Here is a 13039-nt window from a genome sequence, read left to right as displayed (position 1 = left end):
ACTCAATTGGCAGAAACAAACTCACAATTGCAATAAAAAGTCAGAATTGCGAGATAACTCAATTGGCAGAAACAAACTCGCAATTGCGAGAAAAAGTCCGAATTGCGAGATAACTCAATTGGCAGAAACAAACTCGCAATTGCGAGAAAAAGTCCGAATTGCGAGATAACTCAATTGGCAGAAACAAACTCGCAATTGCGAGAAAAAGTCCGAATTGCGAGATAACTCAATTGGCAGAAACAAACTCACAATTGCGAGAAAAAGTCCGAATTGCGAGATAACTCAATTGGCAGAAACAAACTCGCAATTGCGAGCAAAAGTCAGAATTGCGAGATAACTCAATTGGCAGAAACAAACTCGCAATTGCAAGAAAAAGTCCGAATTGTGAGATAACTCAATTGGCAGAAACAAACTCGCAATTGCGAGAAAAAGTCCGAATTGCGAGATAACTCAATTGGCAGAAACAAACTCGCAATTGCGAGAAAAAGTCCGAATTGCGAGATAACTCAATTGGCAGAAACAAACTCGCAATTGCGAGAAAAAGTCCGAATTGCGAGATAACTCAATTGGCAGAAACAAACTCGCAATTGCGAGAAAAAGTCAGAATTGCGAGATAACTCAATTGGCAGAAACAAACTCACAATTGCGAGAAAAAGTCAGAATTGCGAGATAACTCAATTGGCAGAAACAAACTCGCAATTGCGAGAAAAAGTCCGAATTGCGAGATAACTCAATTGGCAGAAACAAACTCGCAATTGCGAGAAAAAGTCCGAATTGCGAGATAACTCAATTGGCAGAAACAAACTCGCAATTGCGAGAAAAAGTCAGAATTGCGAGATAACTCAATTGGCAGAAACAAACTCGCAATTGCGAGAAAAAGTCCGAATTGCGAGATAACTCAATTGGCAGAAACAAACTCGCAATTGCGAGAAAAAGTCCGAATTGCGAGATAACTCAATTGGCAGAAACAAACTCGCAATTGCGAGAAAAAGTCAGAATTGCGAGATAACTCAATTGGCAGAAACAAACTCGCAATTGCGAGAAAAAGTCAGAATTGCGAGATAACTCAATTGGCAGAAACAAACTCGCAATTGCGAGAAAAAGTCAGAATTGCGAGATAACTCAATTGGCAGAAACAAACTCGCAATTGCGAGAAAAAGTCCGAATTGCGAGATAACTCAATTGGCAGAAACAAACTCGCAATTGCGAGCAAAAGTCCGAATTGCGAGATAACTCAATTGGCAGAAACAAACTCGCAACTGCGAGAAAAAAGTCAGAATTGCGAGATAACTCAATTGGCAGAAACAAACTCGCAATTGCGAGCAAAAGTCCGAATTGCGAGATAACTCAATTGGCAGAAACAAACTCGCAATTGCGAGAAAAAGTCCGAATTGCGAGATAACTCAATTGGCAGAAACAAACTCGCAATTGCGAGCAAAAGTCCGAATTGCGAGATAACTCAATTGGCAGAAACAAACTCGCAATTGCGAGAAAAAGTCCGAATTACGAGATAACTCAATTGGCAGAAACAAACTCGCAATTGCAAGAAAAAGTCCGAATTGCGAGATAACTCAATTGGCAGAAACAAACTCGCAATTGCGAGCAAAAGTCCGAATTGCGAGATAACTCAATTGGCAGAAACAAACTCGCAACTGCGAGAAAAAAGTCTGAATTGTGAGATACATTTATTGATATTTTGATTTAGTGATTTTTGTTGCTTGCTTTTTTCATTTTTATTGTGTAGGTTTATTTTCAAATTCAAGTTAACAATTTTAGAACTTATTTTAATTCAGTTAGTTGCCACGTTAACACGTCTAATAAAGTTTTTCATCTTATATTTATATTTTATTTCAGAATTATTTCAATTACCGAAAAATGTTTGCATTAGTTTTAGTAGACAATAAAAATTTGTCACACTTTGTTCCGTTTAAAGAATCATCTCGAAGAAAAAAAATCGAGTCGACCTCTGTTTACCTCTAGTTATAGAACTGTGGTGCGTCCTGAACCCTGCCTTATTCAGACTGATGTAAAGAGAGAAAGAGTGACAGGAAAGAGGCGGCGGAGGAAAGACTAGAGGAAGAGCTTATCCAGAGAGACTGTGGTAAAGGAATAAGAGATCAACGGACAGAGAGAGTTTTCGGAAAGAAATCACACCCATCCCTTTAACCCACTTGTTTGGCCGTGACCCTAAACAGCTGTCCTGAAGACACGTGTGTGTGTGTGTGTTTGTGAGAGAAAATGTTCTCTCTACTTCCTGTTACAGCTGTAGATGGACTGTGCTGTGAGTTTATGCGCTTCAGTTTGTTTGTTTGAAAATATGTCGTTGAGTGCTAGTTTATGGCACTGTTAATGTTAGCTAACTGTACCATGAAAAATGTTTCAAAAATTTTGAATGGACTATTATTGGCAGTGTTTTTGATGTAATTTAAGTTTAAAAGCTAGTAAATAAAGTCATTGTTTGAATACACTTTTGCTATTACTCATCTTGGCTAGCTCTCTTTGCTTTGTTGCCGTAGCCTGGGATTTTGGCTGTAGCTTACATCTCCATTTCTGTGTCAGGATTTCCGGGACGCAGTTGCCAAAGCGACTCGTGCGAGCGGGAAGCCGTTAGTGGAGGAGAAAGTGTTGAATCAAATCTTGTACTATCTGCCCCAACTCTACGAACTTAATAAAGACCTGCTGAAAGAGCTGGAGGAGAGAGTTGCCCACTGGTAACACACACACACACACACCATATGAAAGTTAAATGTGTTGCAAATGAGTTTCATGTCAATTTTGTGTTGGAGTAGCATATATGTTTCATGGCTAGCATCAGAGAGAGTTCAACTAAGGATGGTAAAGATTGAGAGCATTCTTAGTTGGATGGAGTATAACTTGTATATTAATAAAAACCTAATCTTTCGATGCTTAATACTGAACATTTTGTTTCTGGGAATCTCTTACACTTGCAGGTCTGATCATCAGAGGTTGGCTGATATCTTTGTTCAGAAGGGTCCGTATCTGAAGATGTATTCCACCTACATACGAGAGTTTGACCGTAACGTGGCTCTGCTGGACGAACAGTGTCGCAAGAATCCTCCTTTTGCAAGCGTCGTTCGTCAGTTTGAGGTAGGATAAAAAAATTTTTCTTGTAAATCAAAAAATATTGAAAATGAAAAACTGAAATTACAACACACAGCATGATTACTATACTGATTAAACCAATTCATTGATATTTTAAATGTAGTGAATGCAGAGTACTTTTCTCAAAGAGGGAAAGCCGTTTTTTTACGAATACATTTAGTAACGCTTTCACTCTTTCATCCTCAGACGAGTCCTCGCTGTGCTAGTCTTGCTTTGAAGCATTACCTGCTGAAACCGGTGCAGAGAATACCTCAATACCAGCTCCTGCTCACAGGTACACACACCTGCACACCACGGGATTAAAGGGATAGTTCACTTTGAAATTAATTTTTGGTATGTTTCAGCTTACCTCAAGGGCTTTGTTTCCACAGTATTTTCAATTTTGATATTTTTAGGTCAAACCGTTCTTGTCTATCAGTCATATAATGGAGGTCTATGGTCACCACCTCAAAGAGCATGCACAGATCAAAACATGATTTAATGACTCGTAAATGTAAGTACACATTGATGGCCTAAGACACAACACGAACGGTTTGTGTGAGAAAATGAATAGTATTTATATTGCTTTTACCTCTTGTAATCACAATCACGTCCAAGTACTCTGAGGGCGAGGACCGAATCACCCGTGCGTTTACAAGAGGTAAAAACGCTATAAATATTGTTCGTTTTCTCACACAAACCGGCCATCAATGTGTACTTACATTTACGAGTCATTAAATCATGTTTAATTTGGACTTCTCTGTGCATGCTCTTTGAGGTGGTGACCATAGACCTCCATTATATGACTGACAGACAAGAACGTTTGTCCTAAAAATATCAAAATTTAAACTACTGCGGAAACAAAGACACCTACATCTTGGATGCCCTTGAGGTAAGATAAAACATATCAAAAATTAATTTCAAAGTGAACTATCCCTTTAAGATGCATTTTGGTCAATCCAATCACAAGTGGACGACGGATGTAAACAGGGTCTAAAACACTTTGAGCTTGTCCAATTTCAACCACTTCCAGAGGTATTCGAAAACACATTTGACCGGATTGCTTTCATAGTGTGGACGTTCATGTGGTCGAAAGCATCCAAACAGCTGAAAATGACTCTCTGCCTACTGACCTAATGCATAAACATTACGTTGTCGGCTGAAAAAGCCCGTACATTTACCCGCACATAGACCCTCCCCTCGAAGACATCAGGACAAAAGTGATTAAAACATCAGGTGTAAACGGGAATGCGTCTCCCTCGTCTACTTGTGATCCAAACAACCAAAACGCATTTTAATAGACCATTTCACAAGATGTAAACAACACTGGTCCAGAAGCACTTCCTGTTTCAGTTTGTAACTGTTTTCTTTATTTTACATGTAAAGAAAACATCTTAAAGATGTTTGTTTAACTTTTTGATTCAGTTTTAAATGTTCTGTTGGTTGTATTTTATCCCAGCTTTTATGTAGTGTTAAAAAACTGAAACAGGAAGTGCTTCTGGACCAGTGTTGTTTACATCTTGTGAAATGGTCTATACCAGGTGTGAACAAACTTCAAATTAAGCTAATGAAGTCATTTAAGGAAAACAGCCAATCTCTCTGACCAATTTAGGATTTTCTTTTTCATCTCTCTTTCAGATTATTTGAAAAATCTTCCTGAGGATTCATCCGACTACAAAGACACAAAAAGTAAGAGCATACCATTTTCCCTGGAAATGACACGGAGACTCATATGATGGGGCTAAAGGGTGGCTCTTTTTGAAAATGACCTGTAAATAAATAAAATAAAATAACTTGGTAAAATTTTTTTTGGCTAATGTACTTTCAAGATGGAGGGGCAACATGGCGACCCGTATGTATTTTCAATGGCATATTATACACTCACGAGAATACTTTATTACTTGAACGAAGTAAATATACATTAATGAGCACATATATTTTTGAAAGAACTAAGTGTTTTTAGCTAAGAATAAACTAAAAGAGTTACACAGTGTAGCTTTAAAGACCCTTTTCATTTTCCAGATCAAAATGTCTTTCCGAAATAAAAACTGTCAGTTGACAAAAACCCAATAAAACTGTTTTGAAAAAGTCCTGAGTTGTAAAAAATAACATGATCTAGGTATTTTATACAGTATATGCCATTGTAAAGACTGCATGTCTATCCCTTATGCTTAAAATATAAATATCTATTTTTTCCAAATGCATGTTATTCTTATTGACCTTCTTTCTTTTTCAATAATCTGTTTCACTCGAAAGTCTGTGACAATACAGAAGAAAAGATATGTAGCTAGCTACGTCCATTTCTTCACTATAATTAATCTGTAAATTGAAAAATCTATCAAGTGAGATTTTTGGTGCAAAATGAAACTTAATCTCTTAAATACTTTTGATTTACCCAGCTGCTCTTAGTGTGGTGAAAGAAGTGGCAAACCATGCGAATGACATCATGAAGCAAGGGGTAACGCAACAAACACACGGCCACGCATTATGAGCTCATGAATATGAATGACGTCTAACGCGCATCTTGTTTATTCAGGATAACTTTCAGAAGCTGATGCAGGTTCAATACAGTCTGAATGGTCATCATGAAATCGTCCAACCTGGCAGGGTAAGATACTCTAAGATACCCATGATTCATTGTGCCTGAGCAGAAGTGTCGGTAAAGTAATGTACTGGTCTCGTTGCAGGTTTTCTTAAAGGAGGGCACTCTGATGAAACTCTCCAGGAAAGTTATGCAGCCCAGAATGTTCTTCCTGGTGAGAAACTATGGTCAAGTTAAGGCTAAATACTATTAAAAAAAAAATGTTTTAGTATCATTTGTTTTTTTATTATTTATTTAGGTTTCATTTATTTTTTATTCAGTTTTAGTTTTTATTTCTTTCCAGTTTGTTATTTTAGTAATGATATTTTCATCTATGAACTCTGATTTGTACATTTGAGGTAGTAAAACGCAACAGTGACCACACACCAATATTAATATACATTACATTACCTCTGTCTTTTGCAATACAGGAAATTGCTGCATATGACTGGAAACTGTGGATGGTGTAACACTGTTTTAAATGTTCTGTTTCTCTCTCGACAGTTTAATGATATTCTGCTGTACACAACACCCGTTCAGTCTGGACAGTATAAAGTCAACAGCATGCTCTCTCTGGCCGGCATGAAGGTCAGATATCCACCGCCATAATACGCTTACACACACACTCTGATAGGAGATGTAACGTATATGTGTGTCTCACGTCTTTAATAGGTGAGCAAACCCAGTCAGGAGGCCTATCAGAATGAGTTAAACATTGAGAGTGTGGAACGCTCCTTCATACTCTCTGCCAAGTAAGAACACACACACACACACACACACACTCATGATTTAACTGCTGGGTCTACATGAAGGAAATATTGGTAGTGGAGTGAGTAATTGTACATGATAATAGTGAAATAAAATCCTGGTAGCTGTTTTTAATTCAATTGAAATATCGAACTATAATTGACATTTGCAGTTCAGCCACGGAAAGAGACGAATGGCTTGAAGCCATCGCTAAAGCAATAGATGACTACACCAGAAAGAAGATTTCTTTCTTTTCCAGTCGAAGCCAAGAGGTGGGTGCGCTTAAGTGTGTGTGATTCGGGTATTCCCTATTTTGTGGCAACCAAATATTCCCACAAGGATAGTAAAACCTGAAATGTTGTGTTCTCCATGAGGAAAACTGCTTATTAATCATACAATAAAGTTTATGATAGAATGTATATTGTTCAGTATAAAAAATCATTGTCTATGGAGAGTCCTTGTAAAACACAAATAGCAAACAGTGTGTGTGTGTTTCATCAAATGTACAGGGTCTTCATTGGCATGATGTGTGTACACAAAAAACAGTATCTGCCAATGGGGCAAGAATTTTTTTTTTTTTTTTCCTTTGAATCCTTGTCACCTAATTAAAGTATACATTTTAATCCTAATTTAAAAAACAGGACAAGTCTCAAGTAAATGTATTTTGTTTTAAGAATGTTTAGATATTTGTACTAAAAAACAAGACTAAAAACTGAGTAAGATCATTTTTATTATTATTTTAAGTATGGTGCCAGTTTAATGCTTTAACAAATGTTAGAAAAGGCCTAAAAGGATGCAGCAGAATTATTCATACCAAGTCTAATGCAAAATTCCTATAATTCTCAGGGAAAAAAAAAAATGTTCACATAACACAATTAAAATATTAACCTTTCCATTACATAAAAGTATGAAATATTCACAAGCAGTGCACCAGAGTCATTATCAGCCAGGTTGAATCTGAAGTTTTATCATTTTATGAAAAAAGTTTGTATATCTAATTATATTAAATCGCAACTTGGCCTTTAAAGGGGTGATGAACTGAGAAATCAAGAAATCTAAGAGATCATCATATGATAAGAATATCCTGTAAGTTTCAGAACTGAAAACGCCCTTGTTAGTCCAATGAAAGCTTTTATTGACACCAGACTCAGCAAACGACTCATTTTTCAAAGTGGGGAACTATGACGTCAAAGAGGATAAAACACCACCCCCGCAGAAGAAGATCAACGCCTACTTCAACACGGCCGGTTTAGCCCCACCCACCGATTCACGCATTACATGCATAGCTAAATAACATAGATGCCTACCTCGCTGCATAAGCTTCCTCTGGATTCCAATAGGACTGGTTAAACTTTTATTTTTAATGACGTTCCAGCTGATGAGGGTAAAATATCGTCGTCTGTTCGCTTCATTTCACTGAGGATTGTTTTGTAAACAATACTGGATTTGCAGACCGATTAAGAGTAAAGAACGGTGCTGTGCCGTCTATATTGGATCTGACAGGAATTGTGCAACACACGGACTCTGGGTCGAACAAGTATGGGCGAATCATTCCGGTTGCCATTTTACAACATTGGACGTTTTCAAAACAATTTCGCCCAAGTGGATCGACGGGTGAGTCGAAACTCATTATAATATGCAAAACTGTTATCCACTCACAGCAGTGGGCGTTTACTTCCAAGACTTCAGTGCGAGACGCCCATAAAAACCGAGCGTTTTTCAGCTAGGCTCAAAACTAGCCTATTACTTATTCATTTTGATGTTTTTGAATGCAAAATCCAAGCGAACGTCATAAGTTGACCTCAGACAACAATATAATAAAATTTAAAAAGCCAGTTTATGACCCCTTTAACAACATTAATGTCATAGGATAGTGTACCTAAAACTATTCACACCATCCAATGTCGAAATTCTCAAAAACAACTGGAACGAAATCAAGTCAAATAAAAAAGCAGCTGATTTCAGACACGTTGTGAAGGAGCTCATAAAGATTATGTCGTATACATTTTGTGTCTAAACTTGTCTTCTGTGTCTGTGGTTTTTCCGTGTGTGTGTGTGTGTAGTCGGAGGGAATCTCTGATGACGGTCTACCGCTGGGCTCTAAAGCTCCTATCTGGATTCCAGATTTGAGAACGACCATGTGTATGATCTGCACGTGCGAGTTCACGCTCACCTGGAGACGCCACCACTGCCGTGCCTGCGGAAAGGTTCGAAATACTAAACAAATCTAAGCTTTGTTATAGAGTGAACAAATAGGTCTGACTGATATCGTTGTGGCAACAGGTGGTGTGTCAGGCATGTTCGTCCAATAAATTCTACCTGGAATACCTGAAGAATCAGCTAGCTCGAGTGTGCGACCACTGCTATATCAAACTACAGCACAAGGGTACGAGATTTCTGCTTTTCTCTACTAAACATTCTTGGTTTTAGCGTTGTTTGCTCATGCTTGACTCTGTGTGGTTGCACAGCCAAATCCCACATATTATTGCTTTTGTCTCTTAGGGGACCAATCCAATGTAACCGTTTCCCCTGGTGGGCGGAGTTCGACATTTGCTTTTTCTAGAAGGCAGAAAAGGATTCCTTCTGCTCTCAAAGAGGTGACCTGAAGTTGTACATTACATCGTTCACTTTGAAATTAATTTTTGATATGTTTTAGTTTACTTCAAGGGCATCCAAGATGTAGGTGTCTTTGTTTCCAATTTTCAATTTTGATATTTTTCGGTCAAACCGTTCTTGTCTGTCAGTCATATAATGGAGGTCTATGGTCACCACCTCAAAGAGCATGCACTGAGAAGTCCAAATTAAACATGATTTAATGACTCATAAATGTAAGTACACATTGATGGCCAAAGACACGAAACGAGTGGTTTGTGTGAGAAAACGAACAGTATTTATATCGCTTTTACCTCTTGTAACCACAGTCTACGCAAGCGCCGGAAAACACTGGAAGTGATCTCTCGCGCGGTTGCAAAAAAAAATCAACGTTGTCTGCTGACATATCAAAATTGTCTTTCATTGCGATTTCCTGTATATCTAAATAATTTAAGGTAAACAATTTTTACAAGAGGTAAAAATTAAATAAATACTGTTGGTTTTCTCACACAAACCGCTCGTTTCGTGTCTTAGGCCATCAATGTGTACTTACATTTACGAGTCATTAAATCATGTTTAATTTGGACTTCTCTGTGCATGCTCTTTGAGGTGGTGACCATAGACCTCCATTATATGACTGACAGACAAGAACGGTTTGACCTAAAAATATCAAAATTGAAAATAATGTGGAAACACAGACACCTACATCTTGGATGTCCTTGAGGTAAGATAAAACATATCAAAAATTAATTTCAAAGTGAACTATCCCTTTAATGCAATGGCAGTGTCACTGTAGTGAAGGCTTTTTTTTTTTACCACATCACTGATGTCATATTAAAATATCTCACTCACAGGTGTGTGCGAGCACTGAGAACTCCTCCATGAGTGGATATCTGCACAGATCCAAAGGCCACAAGAAACCGTGGAAGAGGCTGTGGTTTGTCATCGAGAACAAAGTCCTCTACACTTACGCCGCTAGTGAAGTACGCTGCCTTTATTTATGTAATAACTTTAAGCCAGTGTTGAGGAAGCTTTATCAAGCGCAGATTGAAGACATAATAAGGAAATTGTTGGGAAAGCTACTTCGAAACTGTCGTTGACCAAGCTACTAACAAAAAGTAGCTACATTTATTAAAGGGATACTCCACTTTTTTGGGGAATAGGCTCATTTTACCACTCCCCCAGAGTTAAACAGTTGAGTTTTACCGTTTCCAAATGTATTCAGTCGATTTTTTTATATATATTTAGAAGAATATCAGTAACCAGACAGTTTCTGGTCTCATTGACTTCCATACTAGGAAAAAAATATACTATGGAAGTCAATGAGACCAGAAACTGTCTGGTTACTGATATTCTTCTAAAAAACGGAAAATCGACTGATTACATTCGAAAACGGTAAAACTCAACTGTAAAATGAGCCTATTTCCAAAAAAAATGGAGTATCCCTTTAACACTTTTTTATATATATATATATATATATATATATATATAACCACTATCAGATGCTATAGTTTATTTTTAACAATGAGAGTAATGATGAGTGATTTCAAAACACAGCTTCCGTTTTGAATCAGTGGTTCGTCACGTGATTTCGGTAAATGAGGCTTTGTTGCGTCATAACTGTTTCGAAACATTTAACAGTATACAAGCAGAGATGACATTTGAATGACTAAAATCACATTTTTTGTAATAAGTTGCTTGTTCTTGGAAAAAATGATGTCAAACAGCTATTTTTGCGATACTTAAAACTGTAATTGTCAATCATTCCCCTTTTTCTTTTTCTTTTTTCACAGTGTCATGAGAATATGCAGATGTGTGTGTCATAATAAAAGCTGTCATGTGTCAATAATTGCGTTGTTTTCAGGATGTTGCGGCATTGGAGAGTCAGCCACTGCTGGGCTTTTTCCTCCGAGAGGAGAAGACGGGACCAGCTCAAAAAATGCAGTTTAAACTGTACCATAAAAACACACTCTACTACATCTTCAGAGCCGAGGATATCCCCACTGCTCAGAGGTACAGCAGGAAGAGACTTCATGCGCTCGTATAGAGTTTGTTCTGCCGATCGTCCATTCTAACTAAATCTGTGCTGCTTTTTCAGATGGATTGAAGCGTTTCAAGAGGCCATGATCCTTTGACTGGTCTGGGTTGGATTAAATCGAATAAATCAATGTCGTTGGTCTGGGTCTCTCCACTGTGTTACACAGGCAGAAATCAAAACCCAGTTTGAAGCAAAGGATGCTGGTAGATGTAGTTTATGCATTAATCTATCTTAAGCATCATAATGAAGGTAAAACAAGTGGCCAGTTTAATCAGACTGCATCCATCGTACTTAAATGTGAGGTATTAATCCATAAGTTTGTTCTTAATGTATTTTTTTTAGCAAACACTGCCTCTCTGTAAAAACTCCTTAGCATTAAAGCAGCCCACAGAGCGTTCAGGGTCAAAACTGTTAGGCGATTGACTGGTCATGAAGTACAACTGAGCATGACGTGTCGTTTCCCTATGAAAACGCTCCATTATGATGTCATGGGGACAGTTTGAATCGATTACATGTTGCCTGATGGGACGCTAGCGTGATTCGCAGTCAAGTCTGAATTTGCATGAGCAAGTATGATGCAAGGAATGTCTGATGCCGGTCGCACCTTTGGCACGGTCATGTGGTGCATTATGGGAGATTTTGTTATTCAACTGTGAAAGCTGGGAAATGAAGGCTTAAAAAGTTACTGGGCCTTAATTGTGAAGCACAACCTTTATGTATGAATTGTACGTAAAACCATTGTTTTTGCGCACGAATGGTTTTATGAATGATTGATGCATTGAACAGAAGCATTTTAGACATTACCCAAGCATAGTTTTACAAACAATTGAATTACCTGCAACAATTTACATAAGGAAGATGGATTGAATGTAACTATACTTTAATTTTTTACAATCAATTAATGTTACATTTTCAAAAGATTCATTCATGGAATGTGAGCATCTTTTTAACAAAAGATTGACGCATTGCAACAGTTTATGTATGCGCATTCTTTTTTTACAAACAATTTGTGCATTATATGCGACAATTTTTAGAGAATTAAGTTCTTTCCCGAAGAGGTCCGTCGTTATTTGATTTGTTTGTTGTTGTTTTTTCAGTTAGCCTGTTACAGTTACAAAAAATGTTTTTAATAATCTTAAACTATTTTGTAAAAAGTAAGCATTTTGACTGATGCTTTAAACATACTGGACTGAACTGGAAGTGTACATATTTTGTAAATGGTAATATAATGCAGGCGTATTTAAAATAGTTCAGGATGTTTAATGGCCTCAATGAATTATGCGTAGTAAAGACACAGTGCTAGGCTGGCTAACTCAGCACTGTTTTAACATACTATATAAGACATTTATAGCACATCGGCTGTGAATACAGAGAAAAAAAACTAGCGCTCTTATCAGGGAAAGATATATAACACACATATTAAATACTCTAATGCACCTTGTTCAGGACACTTTGACAATGGGTAAAACATGATTATATTCTCTACAGTTTTCACTAAAGTCCTCCATCAGCTCCAAGCACAGCAAGCCACTGATCTTTCACCGTTTGAAGGGTAACAGGTCCAAGAAATGGATGTTTTTTGTTTGATATCGATCATATTTCTGTTTTGAATGTTTACATTTTGTTAGATTGTTTTGATTTTGGGAAACAGATACACCACTGTTATTGTTGTTGTTGGTTTTTTCCACTTTTCAGAAAAATATAATTGGTATTCCTGATGCTTCTGGTCATCTTGGCACTAATTCACTGTTGTATCCCAAAGTTCTGAGGATCTCCAGAAGGTTTTACATCCTGAAGTAATCTGTTAATTTCTTAAGGATTTCAAGGGAGTAGCTATGCCCCAACATAAATGGAAAATGCAAATAATTTTTTTAATAAATAATGTAATGCAATGAGATAACGTGTGCATCTCTGGTTAAACTTTGTTTCATAATGACTAGGGTTATGTTTTCAAAATATAAATATTAAAAGTACATTAC

General features: G+C 37.3%; 1 protein-coding gene across 5 annotated transcripts in view; it reads left to right on the top strand.

Annotated features, from left to right (window-relative positions):
- Positions 1 to 12960, top strand: part of fgd6 (FYVE, RhoGEF and PH domain containing 6) — a 26933-nt gene extending 13973 nt beyond the window's left edge. For all 5 annotated transcript variants that reach the window (XM_039668523.2, XM_089127139.1, XM_089127142.1 and 2 more), the window contains 16 exons: positions 2560 to 2711; positions 2952 to 3108; positions 3310 to 3397; positions 4741 to 4791; positions 5502 to 5560; positions 5639 to 5710; positions 5790 to 5858; positions 6188 to 6271; positions 6356 to 6435; positions 6603 to 6702; positions 8494 to 8637; positions 8714 to 8816; positions 8933 to 9027; positions 9877 to 10005; positions 10887 to 11035; positions 11121 to 12960. In XM_039668523.2, the coding sequence (XP_039524457.2) occupies positions 2560 to 2711; positions 2952 to 3108; positions 3310 to 3397; positions 4741 to 4791; positions 5502 to 5560; positions 5639 to 5710; positions 5790 to 5858; positions 6188 to 6271; positions 6356 to 6435; positions 6603 to 6702; positions 8494 to 8637; positions 8714 to 8816; positions 8933 to 9027; positions 9877 to 10005; positions 10887 to 11035; positions 11121 to 11157 (1569 nt within the window). In that variant the 3' untranslated portion in view covers positions 11158 to 12960. The remainder of the gene's footprint in view (positions 1 to 2559; positions 2712 to 2951; positions 3109 to 3309; positions 3398 to 4740; positions 4792 to 5501; positions 5561 to 5638; positions 5711 to 5789; positions 5859 to 6187; positions 6272 to 6355; positions 6436 to 6602; positions 6703 to 8493; positions 8638 to 8713; positions 8817 to 8932; positions 9028 to 9876; positions 10006 to 10886; positions 11036 to 11120) is intronic.
- Positions 12961 to 13039: the final 79 nt, after the last annotated feature.

Source organism: Pimephales promelas, chromosome 24, assembly GCF_988280905.1.
Source record: "Pimephales promelas chromosome 24, fPimPro1.hap1.1, whole genome shotgun sequence".
Classification (NCBI taxonomy): domain Eukaryota; kingdom Metazoa; phylum Chordata; class Actinopteri; order Cypriniformes; family Leuciscidae; genus Pimephales; species Pimephales promelas.
Note: the sequence above shows the minus strand (reverse complement) of the source record. Positions and strands in the feature narration are given on the sequence as shown.